The sequence below is a fragment of the Piliocolobus tephrosceles genome, chromosome X, assembly GCF_002776525.5.
Source record: "Piliocolobus tephrosceles isolate RC106 chromosome X, ASM277652v3, whole genome shotgun sequence".
NCBI lineage: Eukaryota > Metazoa > Chordata > Mammalia > Primates > Cercopithecidae > Piliocolobus > Piliocolobus tephrosceles.
Genome location: NC_045455.1, coordinates 49,856,839 through 49,879,612, shown reverse-complemented (window position 1 = coordinate 49,879,612; position 22,774 = coordinate 49,856,839). Strand labels below are relative to the sequence as shown.

The following is a 22,774-nucleotide window of genomic DNA, read 5'->3' as shown; positions in this document are numbered from 1 at the left end:
AAAATTTAGCTAGACTGACAAAGAAATAAAAAAAGAAGACACAGTTGATGAAAATTGGAAATGAAAGCTGGAACGTTATTGCTGACTCTACAGAAATAAAAAGAATTATAGGAGAATAATGTGAACCAATGGATTCTAAACAATTAGATAAGCTAGATAAAGTTAAAAAATTATTAGAAGCACATATATTATCTAAACTGACTTAAGAAGAAATAGAATGTCTCAAAAAACCTATCAGAAGAGATTGAATCAGTATAATAATTTAAAACTTCCCAAAAAAGAACAGTCAAGGAACCGATAGCCCCACTCATGAATTTTTCCAAACATTTAAAGAAAAATTAATGTCAATACCTCTTGATTTTCTCCAGAAAACAGAATTTATATCATCTTATGATGCCATCAATACCCTCATAGAAAAACTACATACAAAAATCACAAGGAAATAAAAATACAGGCAAATATCTCTTATGAATATAGAATAAAAAGTCCTAAAAAATACTAGCAAATCAAATCCAATATTGTATTACAATTAATAATTAAGCCACAACTAAGTGTGATTTATCCCAGGAAGGGAAGGATGGTTCAACATAAGAAAATCAATCCATGTCATATGCCACATTAATAGAACAAAGGGGAAAAATAATCATCTCAACTGATACAGAAAAGGAAATTGACAAAATCAACATGAAAAGAATAAAGCCTTACCTTACACTATATATAAATGTTAACACAACATGGATCAACAGCCTTAATAAAAGAGCCAAAACATTACAATACTTAGAATAAAACATAGGGGCAAATCTTTATGACTCTGGATTTAGCAATGAACTCTTAAATATGACACAAAGAAACATAAGTAATAAAAGAAAAAAGTTAATAAATCGGACTTTTTTAAAATTTAAAAAATTTGTGCATCAATGACATTATCAAGAAACTGAAAAGATAAAAATGGAAGAGAACATTTGTAGACCATGCGTCTGATATCAGGAGTAAATATCCAGAATATATAAAGAGCTCCAAAAACTCAACAACAAATAGACCACACAATTAAACACAGGCAAACAACTTGTATGGAATTTTATCCAAATAAGATATACAAATGGATCAAAATCCTTAGTTATTTGGAAAATTAAAATCAAAGCTACAATGAGATACCTCTTCACATCTGCTAAAATGGCTATTTAAAAACAAACAAACAAAAATGAGTACCAGCATAGGCAACATAGTGAGACTCTGTCTCTAATAAAAACTTAAAAATTAGACAGGCACGGGGGTGCAGGCCTGTAGTCCCAAATACTTCAGAGGCTGAGGTGGGAGGATTAACTGAGCCCAGGAGTTTGAGGCTGCAGTGAGCCTTGATCGTACCACTGCACTCCAGCCTGGACAACGGCCTGGGTAACAGACTTTCCTCTTTCCAAAAAAGATAAAAATAAGTGTTGGTGAATATGTGGAGCACTGGACCTCCACACATTGCTTCTGGTAATGTAAACTAGGCTAGCTACTGGACAAAACAACTTGACAGTTCCTCAAACAGCCAAACAGAATTACTATATGACCCAGCAATTCCATTTCAAAGAATATGTCCACAAATTAGAGAAATTCACGAACAGAAACTCAAACAGGTACTTATACACCAATGTTTGTTGCAGCATTATTCACAATCATCTAAAGGTATTAATAACCCACGTCCATTAACAGATGACTGAACAAAAGATGATTATGATGATATATTGATATATTTATACTATATATTATATATTTATTTATATATAGAGATAATTCAGCCATAAAAATTAATAAAATTTCTGATACATGACATAACACAGATAAACCTTGAGAACAAGCATTATGTTAGGCAGATAAACCGAACTCAAAATGGCAAATGTACATTTTTACAGATATAAAATATCTAGAATATGAAAATTCACAAAGACATGAAGTATATTAGAAGTTGCCTGGAACTGAGGGTAGGGGAAAATGGGGATTTATTGCTTAATGGTATAGACTGTGTTTGGAGTAATAAAAAGAAAAAGTTTTGAAATAGTAATAATGATTGCACAACATAGTGAATGCAGTTAACTCCACTGTTATAGCACACTATTAGTTAACATGGTTAAAGAAGCTAAAATGGTGATAGATAAATAGATATATAGGGAGAGAAAGAGAGAAGGAGGGAGATGGAGAGAGAAAGAGGAAGAGAGGGAGATAGAGATGATAGATAATAGATAGATAGATAGATAGATAGATAGATAGATAGATATAGATAGATAGATAGATAGATAGATAGATAGATAGATAGATATAGATAGATGATGATAGATAGGTAATAGATAGATAGATGATAGTGATGGAGCTAGAGATACAGAGATGAGATAGAGATAGATACAGAGAGATGAGATAGAGATAAATGATAGAGAGAGAGAGAGATGATAGAGAGATCTTCACAATAAAGAAAAAAAAAAAAAATGAAGGGTTGGCACAGGCCTGAGGGTGAAGATTGTATTTTAGCGAAGACTTGAAGCTGGGAAAGGAGTTCTTTACAGATATCAGAGAAGCCTATTTCCAGCAGAGGAAAAGTTGACGTAAATAACCTGAGGCAGACATATGCCTGCATGTTTGAGAAGCAATGAGGAACCAGTGGATCATAATGGGGTAAGAAAGATGGTCATTAAAACATGGGATTAGTGAGAAGAGGGACATCCACACTTTATTGGCCTTGTAGGACAACATAAGGGCTTTAATTTTCGTTCTGAGAAAAGCAACTGACTCTTGGAGTTTTGTGAGAAGAGGAAGGATGTCTGGCTTACCACCCCCCCACCTTTTTTTTTTTTATTCTACTTTAAGTTCTAGGGTACATGTGCATAACGTGCAGGTTTGTTACATATGTACACTTGTGCCATGTTGGTGTGCTGCACCCATCAACTCGTCAGCACCCATCAATTCATCATTTATATCAGGTATAACTCCCAATGCAATCCCTCCCCCCGCCCACCCCATGATAGGCCCCGGTGTGTGATGTTCCCCTTCCCGAGTCCAAGTGATCTCATTGTTCAGTTTCCACCTATGAGTGAGAACATGCGGTGTTTGGTTTTCTCTTCTTGTGATAGTTTGCTAAGAATGATGGTTTCCAGCTGCATTCATGTCCCTACAAAGGATGCAAACTTATCCTTTTTTATGGCTGCATAGTATTCCATGGTGTATATGTGCCACATTTTCTTAATCCAGTCTGTCACAGATGGACATTTGGGTTGATTCCAAGTCTTTGCTATTGTGAATAGTGCCGCAATAAACATACGTGTGCGTGTGTCTTTATAGCAGCATGATTTATAATCCTTTGGGTATATACCCAGTAGTGGGATGGCTGGGTCATATGGTACATCTCAAGGCATGCGTAGAACAGACTAGATGGGGGAAGGTTAGATGAGGAAGACCAGTTACAAGGAGAACAGTTAGGAGATCCATAATAATCCAGAAAAAGGATGATGATACTTAGCCCAATTGGCAAGAGGAACTATTGAGACATGATTAGATTGGATGAACTTTGCAGTCAGAAAGAGAAAGATGCTCCACAAGTATGACAGAGAAGAGATAAAGACAACTTTAAATTTTCTGGCCTGAATATCTGATAGAGGTGCCATTAACTAGGAAGTTGGAAGACTGGCTGCAGTAGCAGACTGTGTTGTGTGTGTGTGTGTGTATGTGTGTGTGTGTGTGTGTCTCATGAGAGGAGATGATGAGTTATGTTGGATATGTTAATTTTGACTCATCTTGGAAATGTCCAAGTATACTTGTTGAAAAGAGATTTGGATCAGAAGTTCTGATGTTTAGGGGAGAGATCCAGACTGGAATATGAGCTTCCCAAGAGAGTAAGTGCAGATAGAGAAGAAAAGAAGCCAAGGAACTGAGCCTTGGACCTTATAAAACAGTCAAATAAGACATAAGCAAAGGAGAAACTAACCAAGAAGCCTGAGAAGAAATGGCCAGTAAAGTAAGAGGAAATCAAAAGATTGTGGTTTCCAGGAAGCCAGGGGAAAAAAAATGTTTCCAGGAGGAAGAAGTTCAACTATGTGCCTGTAAATTCAGAGAGGTTTGAATTCACACCAGCAAGGCCAAATTTTCAGTTATATTCACATTGAAGTATGATTGTGTGTGAATAAATTTAATGGTGAATGAATTTAAGGTTATGTAAAATCATTTTATGACTTGTTTCCTGTAATAAATCAAATGTACATCATGTATAAAATAATTTGTCACAATTGGTTATGAGAATATTCAATTAAAATAAAGTAGATGTAATCTCTTTAAATATAAAAATATTGTAACTTTACTTACAATCACACAATAGTATGTTGTAGAAAATTTTGATTGTGTTAGAGTTTCAGGGTAAAAATTTTTACTACTGTTGTTGAGTATTATTTTTTAGAACAATGTCAATGAAAAACAAACTAATGATGAAATTGGAGGTGAACTGGTTCAAACAGAGGAAATGCAAAGGTTCTTAAAAAGCAGTGTTTGAATTTAAGAATTTAAATGGGATTGTAATATTATTTGAAAATCACTGTAATTCAACATATTTGCAAATATGTGAACCTTAAGCAGGTGGTATTGAATGAGTCCACAAATAATTGTGTTGTACAAATGCTGTTAGAAACACAGCCACAAGATACAAAGAAAAAATAAGAATAAAAATGGAAGATTTTTATTTAAAAATAATAGATTTTTTCCTGTAAAGCTTCAAGAATAATGTAATAGGCTAAGGTAACATAAATATGGACAGAACTCATTTCAATATGGTGCACTGTTTAAGAATTCTAAGAAATAAAAAATGCATAGGTACAGGTAGAAATTATACTCCTTATGTTGAAATATAGATGGTGGTATAATAGAAAATTGATACCTTTGGAATACGCATTAATTTATACTTTCAGTGAACTAAAATATGAATAAGATATTATTTTGATAATCATGTTTTACAGGTATATATTATACCTTATAAAAATACTGTAATATTAAGATACAAATTTTCCATTTTCTGAACAGTCCAAAGTCTGGCTGATATCTACTAAAATTTAGATTGGTAGTTGTGAAAGCGTAAGAAAAGTGTATGGAGAATTTATTGTGTGATCACTGTGCCTTTAAGCACACTGGAAGAATTTTTAAGCACTCTCTCTCTCAAGAACAAATAAAGGAGCTTCCTTTAGGGAGGGAAGATCAGCTCTATTTAAAACAAAGCAGAACAATGAAGAATTTTTGGACTCACAACACCACTCCTCCTTTTCATAGGTTGGTTTTGCCCTCATACAAAGTAACACCCTGGCATCTACATTAAAAATTGAAATTGACAAGGCATCCCTTTCATCCTTCACTGCCAAAACTCCTCATTAATAATAATTAACCATCTCTGGCCTCTATCCAACAGTTTAATAAATACTGGAACAACTCTGGGCCTCAGCTGCATTTGTAGCTTTAGCCACAGAATGGGAATGATGGGATTCTGAATGAGATTCACTGAATAGCATCAGTGCAGCAAAATGACTACTCAATTTTCTGTTAATGAATACCCATTATTTAAATACATATTTATGTTAGAGTATGTGTAGGAATGCTCATTCAAATAGGTCCTATTCAGGTTTATAAAGTTAATTTTTATATGTGCTCAAAAATTGTTATATGTGCTCAAAAATTGTGATATGTGCTCAAAAATTGTTATCATTATATTTGATAATTGCTATAAAAATCATTTTATACATTTCACGTAAGTATCCTGGTAAACGACGACTCTTATGTACAATGTCAACATGATACTTAAGGAATAGTCATTGCAAATGTACTATTTTATTTACTTGATGGGTAAATTCTTCAGTTTGGTTTGTGATGTTATTACTCTTAAAATTTCACAGAGCATATAACCAAATGCCTTCATAGGACTAGATATTGTTGTATTTATTAGAAGAAATGTAGTAGGAATGGGAAAGGTGAGTGCCTTTTCAAAATTCCAGTTTATTCATGGAGAGAATATGAGCTTAGTTTCTCTTTACTCTTCAAGGCAGAGGTGAACGGCTTACGTGATTGGTAAAAAAAAAAAAAAAAAAAAAAAAAAAAAAAAGACAAAGGAATGGTGCAGGCATGGATTTTAATTTCTGTTTTTCAGAATGTCTTCTTTTCAGGATTCATTCCCTGTTTGTATCTTGGGGCAGTCTCTACCCCTGTGAGGGAAAGGAGAGTGGTGCTACAGTGTACCTCAGACTAGGGGATAGGTTTAGCTTATTAGGAATGAATGGTTAGGATGTCATATTCGGACAATGGTCCGGGCAAATAACTTTAACACTATGCCTCTGACTCCCAAATCCTCTTTCACAATCCTTCAAAAAGCTTTAGGGCTTGAAGAGTCAGGCTTACTTACCTAGCCCAAAACTCCAGCATGAGTGAACATTGATGCAATTGCTCTAGGATGAGCATACACACATGGCATATGTTTGAGTGTGTCTTCTTATCCTTGATAGCTTTCTGTGCCTATTTTCCTAAACTGAAAGAAATACAGATGAAGTTTGACTCTGGGTTTAATCCATAATCCCAGAATGATCTTCTGCCCTGGCCAATGATGACATAAGTGACAGTTTGTTCCATGAAGTCTTATTAAAGAGACAAAGAATCAGAAAATAACCTCACTAACTAGTGCTACCAGCAGAGTTTCTGACTTGGGATTTCACTTTGATGAAACTTGCATGAATCTTGACCAGAAAGTGAGTGAACTTTCTCCATTAATTTCCCTAAAAAATAGTTTTAAAGACCATTAGGGTAATTGAACACTTGTCATGGTACTCACATTTTCAAAGAATAGGTACTAAATCCTAATGAATCTTCCTTAATTTCTAAATAAAAGTTAAATTTTATCCACATATATTTACCCAACAATTAGAAATATAAATAACCAATTTGGATGTTGACTAAGAATTAACACACTACAATCAGGAATTCAGAATATTTATTGCAAGAGCTGAATAATTGTAAATAACGTAGAACTGGCAAAGCAGTAACAAGGATAATTGTTTAGATATTTATTCTGTCAAAGTCATCAAACACCCCTCACAAACCGACAAAAATGTACTTCAATAAGCAATGCACCCCTACCCATTATTTTCCATTATACTGTGGAAAAATGTGAACTGCTATTTACAAAGTAATTTTATTTTTTGGTAAGAACAAATTAACTATCAGATTAACAAACCTTTTTTTTTTTTAATTTTTTGGGTTTTTTTTTGTTTTTTTTACTTTTAAATTGATGGTGAGCCGTGGCATTAAGATAACTTCCACTTCTTTCAATAAAGACATTTTGTTGCATGCTATTTATTTGTTTAAATCATCTGTCATGCCTTAACAAAAACCTCCTAAGAATGTTCGAATTTGGATTTGTTTGTACGTGCAACTGAGATCTTATTAACATTAGTTGTCACTTTGTTGGTTTGACCTAAGTGACAATATGCTGGTACCTGCCAGGCATTGACCAACTATGATAACAAACAGTTAAACAGCAATAATTAGAGATTTATCCCTTTGTTTCCCCCAACTACCCTACCTGGAGAATGTTCTGTTACATCATGAAGGCACAACACATTAAATATTTTGTGGCTATGGTCTAATAACACTTGTGTTACAACAACATTATTGTATATGAGGATCAACACAAACTCTGCCATTTCAACAAAGTTGTAGACACACATTTGCCCAATTGAAACTACTTTAGAATAATGATTTTTCTTCCATATATGCTAATTTTGATACATTAGTTTTGCATGAGTGACAAGTACAGGATATTATATCACTTTTGATGGATAACACTTTTCCATTACTCTCTCACTTAATGGTACTAATTAGATGATTTTGCTTTTGCCTGCTTTGAAAACAAGGATGTAAAAAATAGGTTCTGAATTTCCAAGCTTTTGCAGAAGTCCTTTTTTGTATAATTATCATTTTTTCTTTCATCTTTATTGTTTACAGAATTCCAGCATCATAAGCTATCATACAAGAAGCAAGATTTCAGAACCTTTTTTAAACACAAGTGTTTGAGATTCTTTGAACAATGTGTGTCAAGACAGACTACTAACGCAAAAACACCTCACTAAAAGAAACAACGAAAATAACAACAAAGAGGTAAATAAAAAGAAGGACAGAAGCAACCGTAAAACACAGAATTATGCTACAACATTTTTAGATGAACATTATAAGTACACAAAAGTTGTTAATAATAGCTTGCTTCTATTTACAAATACTTTAACACTGATTGACTTACAAGTGTCCACTAACGTTGTTAACAGCACGATAGGTTTAATGCTTATCTCTTTAAGTTTTGTTTGCAGTATAATGTCAAGTATAGCGGTCTCAGCACAAATCAATGACAAAAAAAAAAAAAAAAGCACAATTTTTTAACTGGGTATGTTTTTCAGTCACTCTAATCCATGAAACTTTCTTACTTTCCAAATACATATTCTATTGTTCATAGCAGCAGTCCAGGGTCAAAATAAAATGCAATAATAAAAAAAAATTTGCACAAAGTAGAGATCTCTGGAGAGTTTAATCAATTCTAGTAAACAAGATTGCATGACTAGAACTATCTTCTCTCATATGTTGCAAAATATTGTATTCTCCATGGTGCTAACACAGAGTTATAAGTATCCCTGCTAGATGGGGCATAGTTGTAGAGATCTATTGAATACATAAAGCTCTGACACACACGGTATTAGCATGTCTATTTAGATTAAAGTTATTAGGTCGCATATAGCCTTTTCTTAGAGTTGGTGCTCCTTAGGACTCTCAATAGCACCTCCTGCTTGCTTATAAGACTTCAGATTTGCCAGAGGAATGTCTGTCATGTGGCTGCCATTGTTGAAATGGCTTTCGTTGGAGCCATACTGCTTACGGTCATTGAACTGGTTCCTGTTGCTGTCTTCTTTCCAGGCCCTGGTCAGGGTGTGCCCATTCACAAGCTTGTCCTTCTTCACCCATTCTTTCTGGGGTACAAAGGTTGAGAGAGGAGATTTGGGGTGTTGATATGGACCCAAGCCAGGAGGCATCCAGCAATTATCAGAGTGACCCAAAACCAAGCACTCTTGAGTGCACATCTCTGTAGCTTCAGCTAATCCTCGGGGACCCAGAGGCCCATCTGCAGAAGACAAGAGGGAGAATATAAGAAAAGAAAGTGGTTAAGATTTTCAATTAAAATTATCTCTTAGAGAAAAAGTATGTTATTAGTGATCTTATTTTTTCATAAAGTCAAGCATATCTTTGAGTCAAGTCAAGCAACTCAAAGATATATTTCTCCATCTTTTAAAGATTAACACAAAAGGAATCAAATTTGTTATGGAGGTAAGATTGATCTATTAATATTTTCCTTCTTAATCCTTTATTTAGTTATTTAGATCCAAAGACACAGATAGATAGATAAAAAGACAGATATGGGTAAACAGATATAACCATGATGTATCATTTTTTATCAAGTCTTTGATAAAGACTTGATAAAGGCATACAGATTATTACTAATTTATATGCTAAGAAATCCCAGAAAAAAACTCATATTTATGATAAATTATAAAAAGTAGAATAATCTTATGTGCAATATTAAAGAATATATAAATAGTACAACTCCACTAAGTTAAAAAGCAAAATTACCACTTGAAACATAGCATCATTAAAAATAAATACTCTAAATGGTTCTATAAAATATTGTTTTTTTCTACATAAACACATTATTTTTATATGAAAATATCTTGCCACATTTTTGAAAAGTTAAATACTCATTTTGAAGAATAACTATTGTATCTTACTAATGATACACCTGGTCAGCTGCGAACATTCTGAAATCCAAGTAAAGAGGAAGCCATTTGCATCCGGACAGTGTTTGGTTCCTCTGAGCTTAACTATTTTCTAAATTTCTAAAGTATAAAACTGAAGCTAAATTGCAAATTGAATCACATGGAGTCTAACATTCAGGGGAAAGAAAGTGATCACAGAATTTATCTTCTACTTTTTTATCAGTCGGTTAGAACATACATTTTAACCAGGATTTCAAAAGTAAACTATTTTCTGATTGTTTAAAATAGAAATCAGCCCTTTACTAAAAAACAACATAAGCCAAATGGTTAAGAAATAAATTGGGTTTCTTTGTTGCTGTTGTCTTACCCCCCTTGATTAAACAGCCGCGTGATAGATAAATGATAGCTTGGAAATTAGGAATTGATTTTACGAATGAAGTTAAGTGGATAGGCAAGAATGCCTGAGGCATAAAGCATTTTCAAAAGCAGAGAGTCATCAGAAAAAAATGCAGAAAAAAAGTAAAGAAAACATACCTCCAAGTTTGCTTACTCATCAATTTAAATCGTTCAATAATTGGAATGTAGGTCTTTGCTAAAATCCAAGTTAGCACAACTAATATTTTTAAATGTCCAATAATTGTGAGCTTTCTATTTGCCTTAACAATATTCTAATTATTTCTTGCATGTGAAAAAAAAATTCCCACTGAGATAGGCAACAGTTGATGGCAAACATCAGAAACAGCAAACCACAGGCAATATCAAAATAGATACTGAATGTACCTTTCCTGGGTACTATGTATACTACTAGGGTGATGGGTGCACTAAAATCTCAGACCGCACCACTATACAATCATCCACGTGACCAAAAACCACTTGTACCTGAAAAGCTATCGAAATAAAAAAAAAAAAAGTTATTTAAAAACAGAACACATACTAGATGTGAAAAAAGTGGCTGAAATGCACTATTTCATATAAACTCAAACTTCAGCGATTTTTTTTTATATCTAAAAGTCTTCCTTTTAGAATAACCTTAAAATTACTTCCCATCTGAACCATATTCCCATCCCCTCAAAAGCAAACAGTTTTATTTTGTTTAAACACGTATTCATTACTTAAAACTTTTCCTCTCACATACCTCCAATGATTACTTACTTTTTCTGGATATTTAATTTAAACTTCTCTATGAGCCTTTCTTTGCCTTCTACAATCTGGCCACATTTTAAAAGTTCAAACTAATTTCTCATTTCTAGACTCCCTTAGGTGTACTCAGTGACTCTGCATTCACAAAGCTAACACATTTCGCTTAAACCAATCCATGCTCCCTGCATTAGAATCACAGGCTTAGAAGATGTTTTTTGCCAGGCCTGTTTTCATCTAATTACTGATCTCTTCAAGGGTCAGTTTATGTCCCACACAACAAAAGCAAGCTTCCATAACTCTACCAATTCATGCTTCATTGCACCTTGATTTACATAGAACTTTCTTTATTGATGAATAACAAATTTCCTAATTGAGCTCCCTCAACTCTTACGTTAATTCCATTTTTGTCTTTTGGAGGGGGTTCGGTACATTTGCAAGTTTTGATTTTAACTTCCTCCCAACTAGATTGAAAATTGATGGGAAACAAACAAACAAACAAACAAACAAAAACGGCACATCGGTCTTCTGATTCCTCATAGTGCTAAACAATAGTAGTGCTCTACGAACAATGTTAATTGTTAATTAAACTTTTATGAGGTTGAAAATGTTCTGAGGATTATTAAAGATATACCCTGCTTAAAGGCAGACCTAAAGTAATTATAATAGAAGGTGCTGATTTCACAAATCTTACACCAAATGCTTCCTCAACAGCAAATTCCTTTGCCTAGCAATACTTTGTGACCGTTTATAAATGAATAATTTAATTTCTCTGTTAAATATACTTACTCCTTTCTAAACATCAATGGAGTTAATCACCAATTTGATGTGTAACATATCTTGAAGCCTATAGGCAAACTTTTAATCTTTACATTTCCAGCGTCATTAATAAGTTTTTTATTGTTAAAATCTCCAAAGGGAAAAAAATTACCAGCTACCTCAGAAATGTCACCACATCAGGGCTTTATTAAGCCCATCAAAAATAAGAGGATGTGCAAGGCTATTTTAAAATTAGCCTTATGCAACACACCCTGCCATCTTATTAATTTAAGACATATCACCCGGCCGGGCGCGGTGGCTCAAGCCTGTAATCCCAGCACTTTGGGAGGCCGAGACGGGCGGATCACAAGGTCAGGAGATCGAAACCATCCTGGCTAACACGGTGAAACCCCGTCTCTACTAAAATACAAAAAAATTAGCCGGGCGTGTTGGCGGGCGCCTGTAGTCCCAGCTACTCGGGAGGCTGAGGCAGGAGAATGGCGTGAACCCAGGAGGCGGAGCTTGCAGTGAGCTGAGATCCGGCCACTGCACTCCAGCCTGGGCGACAGAGCGAGACTCCGTCTCAAAAAAAAAAAAAAAAAAAAAAAAAAAAGACATATCACCCAAAGATTGAGAATGTGTTGTGTGCGTGTTTATAAGAATATGTATACCTTAGGTTTTCAGCACTGAGTGACACATTTTAACAAATAGAATTTATCCTTTTAAAAAATATTTACAACGAATAACATATTTATTCCAGAAACATTTACTGAGCATGTACTATGTGCTGGCACTGTGATCGGCACCAGAGCTATAGCCTTAACAAAAAAAATCTCAACACTGTCCTCATGGAGCTGGGAGCTATTCTGGGAAACAAATAATTGGCTTAAAAGCAGTGAGCTGAGAGGGTAGTAAAGGGTGTCATTAAAATGAGCTGAGGGCCGTTAACTGTTCTAGGAAGGTTTTTCTCTTTATAACTTAACCAATAGACTTTGTTTCAAGGTACATCATTTCTTCTTCAATTTCTTTAAACTTTTTTTTACATAATTGACATTAAGACATTTACAGTTAAAATTTTTATGCACAAAATCTTTAACTTGCAAAACATGAGTTTATTTTCATTAAATAATATTAATTGTTCTTTGTGCATTGTACTTCCCATGATTCATTCCTGTAAGTAGACTTGAAGGATTTTGATAGTCTATAAATAAATTTATAGAAGTTTTGTAGATTTATTTCAGATAACTGGTTACTGTAAAAATTTTAAAGATCTATCCTCAGGCCAGCCACACACAATGGGACTCTAGATGAAAGGCAGAAGTGTTTTGTTAGAGCTCTAAATGGGAGAAGCCTGTCAGGCAGAGCCATACAAGGGACTAAATCTGGGAATAAGGTAAAACAAACTGGAGCTCTAGGGGACAGTTTATGTATGAAAAACTGACTAGGGTTAGCTAGGGTTTTAGGTCTCTCTGAGGATTGGCTAATTTGAGTAATTTCTCAAGAACCAGGTCAAAACAGCAATGTCAAATTATCTAATATAAAAACATTTGCTTAGGGAGGTTGCTTAGTGACTCAAAAGTGTGAGATCACTAGAAGAGAAGTAGAGGAGTATGGATTTAGCTTCTCAAGAAGGGGAAACTGACCAGTCTCTAGACAGGGGCTCAAAACTGAACCAAGACAGCAAACAACAAAACAAAACAAAACCTATATACATCAATCAATCCATCAACAATCTACTTATCTGTTGTGTGTCGTTATAGTATGAGCTGTATTGTTGGAAAATATAATTTTCTTTATGCTTTAAAAATTTTTATTTTTAATTTTTCTGTTACATGGTAGGTATATGTATATATGGGGTACTTACTTTATGTTTTGGTAAGTTTTTATTTTGGGACATGACATTAAATAAGGAAAAGTTTAATTTTTTTCTTTGGGCCTCTATGTAATTCCTAGTAATTGCTGTGATATTAAGGACAAAACAAAACAAAACAAAAAACAAAAGTCCAGTGAGTTTTATCTTGGGAAAATAACAATGCTTCCGTGTTTTCTTCCTTAAAGTCAGTGTTGTAAATTGGTAAAAAGAAAAAGTAAGTATTTTTTCAAAATTCTGTGATGAATTATTAAAGGGAATACATTCATTCTACTGGTCTCCTAAGTCAGTCCCTGCCCTGTACATGTTTATAATCTGATAGATGCTAATAACTCCCTAGTTTCTAACTCATTTTTTCTCATTTTTAGAAGTACTGAGTTTTTTATGCTTTTAAAAAGGAGAAAAACATTGTATTAAAAATGTTATTAAATATTGAAATTTTCCAAAATATGGTCACATGTAATCTATAGTTCTCCATCAATATATAGCATTTTAAATCTCAGATGTTTGCTAATACTGCATAAATTATATGCACTAAACTATAATCCTTTTTCTTTGATATATTTTTATTATTACTTTAGGTAACTGTATTAATTGATGAAAAATATTTGTTTTTCATTCATACAGTCTCTCAAATATTTATTGAAACCTAACGTGCATCATAGGTATCATTGTACTGGATTCTTATTAGATGTTTTGAGCTTTTGTTTATGTGTGAGTGTGGTGTGTTTGTGCATGTATAATCATGTGCATATGTGTTTTTTATTCTGTTTCTCTATTTTTTTTCATAAATTTTATGATGTACTATTTGTGCTATGTCATAAAATATATGTGTAGAATCCGGATCAGAATTCCAAACTACTTACAAATACTTCCTATAATTTTGTCATTATATCAGTTTATTTCCTTTCTTTTAAAATAATTAAAATCTTCTATCATAATTTTTTTTAGCACTGAAACATTTATTGATTTTTTTTAACTCAAATTCTTTGTTGCCTTGCACAATCTCATTGTCTGAGTTTGGTTATCCTTGGTTTGGGTATGTGTAAAATCGCAAGTGCAGATAACACTGTGCAAGCCATCTGTCTCTGCATTTAAATTTTGAAAGCAAAAACAAAAACACATAATGAAAAGCTTCTGGAAAGTTGTTTAAGATAACGTTTATGTCAGGTCTCAAAGTTCATCTTCACACTACTCACCTTCTTGTTAAAAAACAAATAAAATATTTTTCAAAGTTTTAGGCATTAGTAGCTCTCAGAAAGGTGCCTGAATTATTAACTTTAAAAGATGCAAGTTTAAAATGTAAAACAATCCAAGTTAATGGAACTCCACCTATACTTAAGTAGTAGGATACTGCAGTTGTTTTTGATGTCATTTTACTATAACTGGAAGCAGAACTGTTACTTCATTAATTCACTGCTGTAATTAAGAAGTAGCTTCTGGCCTGTTGACCACCTACATTACAATCTCATTATTTGAAATCCTTTAATACCAAAGCTAGAAACTGGCATTTCTTTAAAAAAAACTATGGGACTTTTTATATTCCTGACCAGTTTTCATACTGTATGAAATTTTGGTCTTTTCTATTAATAAATTTTTCTTATAATTTTTACTGGTAGGTAAAATAAGTTTAAACAGACTGCCAAAATTGATTTGTAAAATAAACAAGTCATTTTTATATGATTTAGGATCAAATTCATCACATCTCACTCCATTTTTCATTTTGTTCAATTTTTATTATAGGCAAATTCCTCTTCGATGCAATATACATCTGACTGTCACGTTATAATATTATTTTTGTAGTAAGAACATATATTTCTATTTTTGTGTAGAATGTTTGTTCCTAAGTTCCACTTTTGCTGTATTTCTCCTTTATACTATCATGGGTGTCTATTAGGCAAAGACTTGTGCAACCCAAACACTTTAAAATGAAAGATGCATTCCACTGATTTGGATTTGCTAAAGCAGTTTCCCTGATATTTAGGCATAGTGATGTTTTAAAGAAAATTCCTTTTTATGTAAACTTTTACTCTGTAATTTTGCTTTGCACTTACAGCTATTAATATGCTAAGCAAAATCTTAATCTTCATACTTGCTCCTTGCCTTAACCAATGTTTCTATAATAAAATTTTAGGGAAACAAATATTCTCATTTATTCATTTGAAGTTAATTTTAGTGTCTCCAGAATACTAACACAACAAAATCTAGTATTTTTACTAGCTCATTTTATCTCTCAATTTATTTCTCTCTCTCTCTCTGTGTTGTTGCAGGAAGTCAGGGACCCCGAACAGGTGGACCAGCTGAAGCCGTAGCAGAAGAACATAAATTGTGAAGATTTCATGGACAGTTATTAGTTCCCCAAATTAATACTTTTATAATTTCTTTTGCCTGTCTTTACTGCAATCTCTGAACATAGATTGTGGAGATTACATGGAAACTTATCACTTCCCCAATCAATACCCCTGTGATTTCCTATGCCTGTCTTTACTTTAATCTCTCAATCCTGTCATCTTTGTAAGCTGAGGATGTATGTTGCCTCGGGACCCTGTGATGATTGCATTAACTGCACAAATTGTTTGTAGAGCATGTGTGTTTGAACAATATGAAATCTGGGCACATTGTAAAAAGAACAGGATAACAGCAATGTTCAGGGAACAAGGGAGATAACTTTAAACTCTGACTGCCGATGAGCCAGGCAGAGTAGAGCCACATTTCTCTTCTTTCAAAAGCAAATATGAGAACTATCACTGAATTCTTTTTCTTAGCAAGGAACATCCCTGAGAAAGAGAATGCGCCCCTGAGGGTAGGACTCAAAAATGGCTGCTTTGGGGTGTCTGTCTTTTACAGTCGAAGACAAAGGGATGAAATAAGCGCTGGTCTCCTGTAGCACTCCCAGGCTTATTAGGATGAGGAAATTCCCACCTAATAAATTTTGATCAGACCAGTTGTCTGCTCTCAGACCCTGTCTCCTGATAAGATGTTATCAATGACAATGTGTGCCTGAAACTTCATTAGAAATTTTAATTTTGCCCCATCCTGTGGTCCTGTGATCTCACCCTGACTCCATTTGCTTTGTGATATTTTATTACCTTGTGAAGTATGTGATCTCTGTGACCCACACTCTATTCATACACTCCCTCCCCTTTTAAAAATCACTAATAAAAACTTGCTGGTTTTATGGCTCAGGGAGCATCACAGAACCTGCCGATGTGTGATGTCTCCCCTAGACACCCAGCTTTAAAATTTCTCTCTTTTGTACTCTTTCCCCTTATTTCTTGGACCAGCCAACATTTAGGGAAATAGAAAAGAACCTACATGAAATATCGGAGGTGAATTCCCCCAGATAGTGTGTGTGTTATTTATTTTTTGAGACAGTGTGTACCCGCATAATATTTTTTTGTGGATTACCTTGAATGGAAAGCTGAAACTATAGGTTTATGCAAATCTGGAGGGACCTGAAAGAAATGTCAGAGGCAAATTTACTTGATAGACACCCTAATATCCACTATTCTACCCTACTTTCTATATTTATTGAACAGTTGCTATTAAAAATAAAATCCATTAATTTGACTCAAATCTAAACATGGTAAAATTAATTTCAAATATGAACGTTGGCATGAAAACCAGGAAATAGTTCACCATTGCCCTTGTGCCCTTTGGAGACTGTATTACTATTTCAGAACATTTTATTCTATGCCCACTTTATTCTATGCCATACAATAATAAATAGTTGTTTAGTTATTACTCTGCCCTTATTATACAGAAAACCAGTCAGAGGGTGTGAATCTCATTGCCATTGTATTCAAATTTTATACGAAATCATATACAATAGTTATGCTGGCAGTCCAAATACAAAGATAAATATGACAAATTTGTGTGTACTTTGGGGAGAAATGCTTTCCATTCATTTGTTCAATAATTTCTGATTTAGTTTATGTTAGATTCGAAAGTACAATAGTATAGAATATCTAAAATCAGAATCAATAGGAAAATCTCAAGACACAAGATCATTATAGACAGGCAAACAAATAAATAGATTTTAGTACTAGTTGAATGATGAATTGCTATGGACTTTGAGAAAGTAAGCCTAGACTCCGTAGCTCCCAGTCTCTTATCTATAAATTGAGAGGATAAAAAGGCTAGATTTTGATGCATACTCTCTATACATTCTTTTATTCCTTAAATATCATTGTGGTTTTTCATTGATATAACGTGATAATCAAACTTTTCAATGCTACTTCATTTCAGTAAAGAAAAGCCCAAAAGAAAGCAAAGAAATGATAAATCTATTGTTCCGATAGATGAGGGTAGGCATGGTGGCTCATGCCTGTAATCCCAACACTTTGAGAAAAGCGTGGACAATATGGTGAAACATTGGCTCTACAAAAAATACAAATATTAGCCAGGCATGGTGGTATGCGCCTGTGGTGCCAGCTACTCAGGGGAACTAAGGTGGAAGTATTGCTTGAGCTGAGAGACTGAGGCTGCAGTGAGGGATGATTGCAACACTGCACTCTAGCCTGGGAGACAGAGTGAGACCCTGTCTCAAAAAAAAAAAAAAAAAAAAAAAAAAAAACAAAACAAAAAAACATTACTCTAGTACTGAGGTCACATTTAGATTTTTGAGTGTGAAATTATATTGTGAATAACTACATTTTAAAATCTAAATAAAAATCTAGTGGCTCTATCAGAGTTAGATCTGCATTTGTGAATGCATCTACAGTAACCTTGAGAAACAAACACGTGAATCCACACCACCAGGATTTGACAAAACCTCTGGTTAACAAGTAAACAAGGATTAAATGTTTTACACGTTTCTCATACAGATTTCTTCCTTGGTCACAGATGAAAACTCAACATTTGCAGATGGAGACAGTCCAAATACAATAACATATGGCCATGCCAAGCAGCGGATTCACTGCCAGAGAGGATATTGCTATTTGAACAGACTTTATGGCTCACAAAGAATGAAGAGCACTTCCTTGTACATCTTCAGCCTTCTTCTGCAGGGCATGAAAATCAGCTGCCTTTTTCTCATCTGCTAAAGCTAATTGCTGTAAAGTTTCTCTGATGATTTTATGTGTTCTCTATTAGTATTTTACATTGCAATCCGTTGAATGACAATAGTCCAAAGAGGCAGACCTTCATTATTCAAACTAACTTTCAATTTTCAACCAAATTGCTTGATGTGAAACATTGTATTTACTTTATTGCAGATCATATTTATTTTCTTCTATAGTTCATTTCTTGTATTAGTATTTCATGGTTTTTGTTTCAAAAATTCATTCATATACTGCTATCTCCTGAATTACTCTCCATTTCTTGCAATTTGCATTGTTTCTCAGACAAACTTGGTAAATCTTATTTGATGTGAAACATATATTTTAAAGTGCAGATCTAAGGTGTTAAGCAGTGAAGTAATACTTTAGAGATTAATTTTCAGACTGTAGTCCAAGTGAAAAATAAGCCAGTTACATAATATTTTGTCCTCTTTAAAAAATGTTGCAATTGCTGGCCTGAATACAGGTAATACACAATGGTAGCACACAATGTTATGAAGCAATTTGCCTTTATACAACTCCACTGTTTCCTATATTCCAGGGATATTTAATCAGATGAGAGCAGGAAAAACTGATGACGTTCATTTTCATGCCTGTGGTCTCTGACAGTTTTTACCCAGGACACTAATAATATAACTTCAGTATTTTTCTTTCCTAGTCTCTGGGTTAGAGTTTCTACTTCTCACAATTATCAGAGGTGATAGAGACTTGCCCCAAGTGATTTTAAGCATTGGACAAATGGGGGAAAATACTTTGCTAAATTAATAAGGATTTAAAGACATAATAATTTGTATACTTTAAAATATGTCTGAAAGATTGTATTTTAAATGGAATAAAACATCAGATATAGTCCATGTGATCTGTAGGTGTATATGTATGTATTTACACCTGGATTGTCTTACCAGGTGTAAATACTTAATTAATATATCACAGCTTAGTGCTTCTCAAATGTTAATATGTATATGAGTCACCTAGGAAAATCATTAAAACGCAGATTCCAATTCAGTAAATCTGACTGGGTCCTGAGTTCCTGCATTTCTAACAGTTCCTTAAGTGATTCTGCTGATGGTGTTCAAGAATCACACTTTGAGATGCAAGACATTTAGAACTTACCTGTCTGTATTTACTCCTATCCCAGTGATCTAAACTAATAACGTTTTCAGGCATCGTCTTGTATTAGAGTTCACCAGAGAGTTTTAAGCACATAAATTGTTCTCATCAACAAATTCTGAATCGGTAGGTTTGCCAGTTCTCCTAATCCCCCAAGCCACATTCTCATATTTTTCTAATCCATCACTTGCCTTCCTGTTCAGTTTCCTTTGATGGTACCACACCCTTGCCAGATCCCAAAATGTTAGAATGCTCAGAGCTCTTTATCTGCACTTCACCTATGTGAGTGCATGTAATCACTTGGTCTTACACAACATAAATATGTGGATTCCCCAATTTATATTTCTAGCCCTTAATCTTTCTCCTAGGGACCGTATAGATATATTCGACTATCTACTTATCAGGATTATTGGATTACTAATTGGCATTTTCAAGTTACACAATTCTTGCATTTTTTTTTTTTTCTATTTCCCCTGAATTTACCATTCTTGCATATGGCACACTGATTACCTAGTTACTCAATGCAGGAAAAAACATATTTGCAGTCATCCTTGCCACGTGTTACATAAAAATCTAAAATGTCTCTCCGCATCAATATTTGCACCCTAATCTCTGGGACTATGAATATGATAAGATTGAACCAGTGATTTTGTTGAATTATATGGCAAAGGGGGTTTTGTAGATGTAATAAAATTACTAGTCCATTGTGTTTTAGCTAATCAAAAGAGATTGTTGGTAGCCTTAATGTAATCACATGAGTCCTTTATAAGCAGAGTGTTTTCTCCAGCTGGTGGCAGGTGGGAGTTCAGATTCCAAGGACGGGAAAGATTCAGTGGGCAATTGCTGACTTTGAAGACAAAGGGACTGATTAAAAATGATGTGAGAGCAGCCTCTAAGAGTTGAGAGCAGCCCCCCATTAGGCAGCTCGCACACAACAGTTATCTCTGTCCTACAAGCACAAGCAACTGGATTCTGGCCACAATCTCAATAAATTGGAAGCCAATTCTTCTTCAGAGCCTCCAGATAACAATATAGTTTAGCTGACACCTTGATTTTAGCCTTCTGAGACCCTAAGCACATCAAGCCCACCTAGATTCACGAGATACTAAGTGAATGGCAACTGAGATAACTTTGTGTTGCTATAAGTCTCTAAATTTGTGATAATTTGTTACATCTGTTTTTTACTCAGCTCACATAACCAAGCACGAAGAAAGTACTTTCATCTACCTGCTTCCCTGCAAACTCAATGGCCCAAGCCAGTCTCTTTTTTTTTTTTTTTTTTTTTTTGAGACAGAGTTTCGCTCTGTCGCTCAGGCTAGAATGTAATGGCGCAATCTCAGCTCACGGCAAGCCTCGTCCCCCAGGGTTCAAGTGATTCTCCAGCCTCAGCCTCCTGAGTAGCTGGAATTAGAGGCATGCGCCACCATGCCCAGCTAATTTTGTATTTTTAGCAGAGACAGGGTTTCTCCTTGTTGGTCAGGCTGGTCTTGAACTCCTGACCTCAGGTGATCTGACTTCCTGGGCTTCCCAAAGTGCTGGGATTACAGGCGTGAGCCACTGGGCCCAGCTGCCACCCTTATTTCTTAACAGTACTTGCTTTTTCCTCATTCTTTCAACATTCTATTCACCAATCTCTAGCATATTTACATTTGTTTCCTGTTGTCATGGAGACAAATTACCACAAACTTAGTGGCTTAAAACACCTGCATTTATTTTTCTACATTTCTAGAGGTTAAAAGTCTGAAATCAATCTCACTGGGCTAAAGTCAAAGTGTTGACAGGGCTGGTTCCTTCTAGAAATTCTGAGGAAATAATTCATTTCCTTTCTTTTATTCAGATTCCTTGGATCATCTATGTTCCTTAACATGTGATTCCTTCATCTATCTTCAAAACACATCATTCTAACCTCTAGTTCCATCATCACATCACCATCTCCTCCGACTCCTTCATCCTTCTTACTGGGACCACTTTGATGGAGCCACCTGGATCATCTAGGATAATCTTCCCATCTCAAAATGAGATCCTTAACTTAATCATGCCTGAAGGTCCTTTTTGTCATGTACAGTAAACATATTCACACATTCTGGGGACTAAGACATGGATATATTTGGGGGACTATTATTCAGACTAACACAGTATTTAAAGCAGAATACCTCACTCCTCTGCTTCCAACTGCACCTGGGTGAAAGCTATACTCCTTTCCATGGCCTAGAGAGCCTCTCATGATCTGGTTCCTGCACAGCTTTCTAATCTCATACCTCACTTCTTTCCCTGTACTTCCCTGCTCTCCCACACTGAATTTCTTACTGTGCCTTGAACAAGCTTAATATAGTCTCAGGGTCTGTGGATTTGGTATTATGTATGCCTGGAATATTCTTCTCCTGGGACTTAGATTCACCCTTCACTTCATTTAGGTGTCCTCTCAAAAGTCAATTCTTCATAGAGGCATTTCCTTACCACCTTTAAAAATAATGATATCCTCTACTCAGTCAATTTCTATCTTCTTATCTTTTTCTTTACAAGATGGATTCTCACTCTGTTGCCCAGGCTGGAGTAAAATGGCGTGATCTTGGCTCACTGCAACCTCCACCTCCTGGGTTCAAGCGATTCTCCTTCCTCAGCCTCCCAAGGATCTGGGGTCACAGGCATGTGCAATCACTGGCTAATTTTTGTATTTTTAGTAGAGATGGGGTTTTGCCATGTTGGCCAGACTGGCCTCGACCTCCTGATCTCAATTGATCCAGCCTCCTTGGCCTCCCAAAGTGCTGGGACTATAGGTGCCAGCCACTGTCCAGCCCTCTAGCTTTGTTTTTCTTGATAGCACTCATCACTACCTCTCACAATATATTTATTTGTTAATGGTCTATCTCTCACACTAGAATATAAGCACCATGATGTCACACACTTTGCTTTTTCATACATCTATGTAGCTATGAAACAACATCTCTTACTATGGCCTGGCACATGGCAGATAATTACTAGATATATTTGAAGAAAAAAACAGTTCGTGCTGAGCCTTAGATTGGTGA

General features: G+C 34.8%; 1 protein-coding gene across 4 annotated transcripts in view; it reads right to left on the bottom strand.

The window, feature by feature from the left end:
* Positions 1-6,968: 6,968 nt before the first annotated feature.
* The window catches only part of PCDH9 (protocadherin 9), a 953,506-nt gene continuing 937,700 nt past the window's right edge, over positions 6,969-22,774 (bottom strand). For 3 of the 4 annotated variants that reach the window (XM_023186522.1, XM_023186535.1, XM_023186542.1), the window contains one exon: positions 6,969-9,160. In XM_023186522.1, the coding sequence (XP_023042290.1) occupies positions 8,787-9,160 (374 nt within the window). In that variant the 3' untranslated portion in view covers positions 6,969-8,786. The remainder of the gene's footprint in view (positions 9,161-22,774) is intronic. The other variant, XM_023186530.1, reaches the window with a different exon arrangement.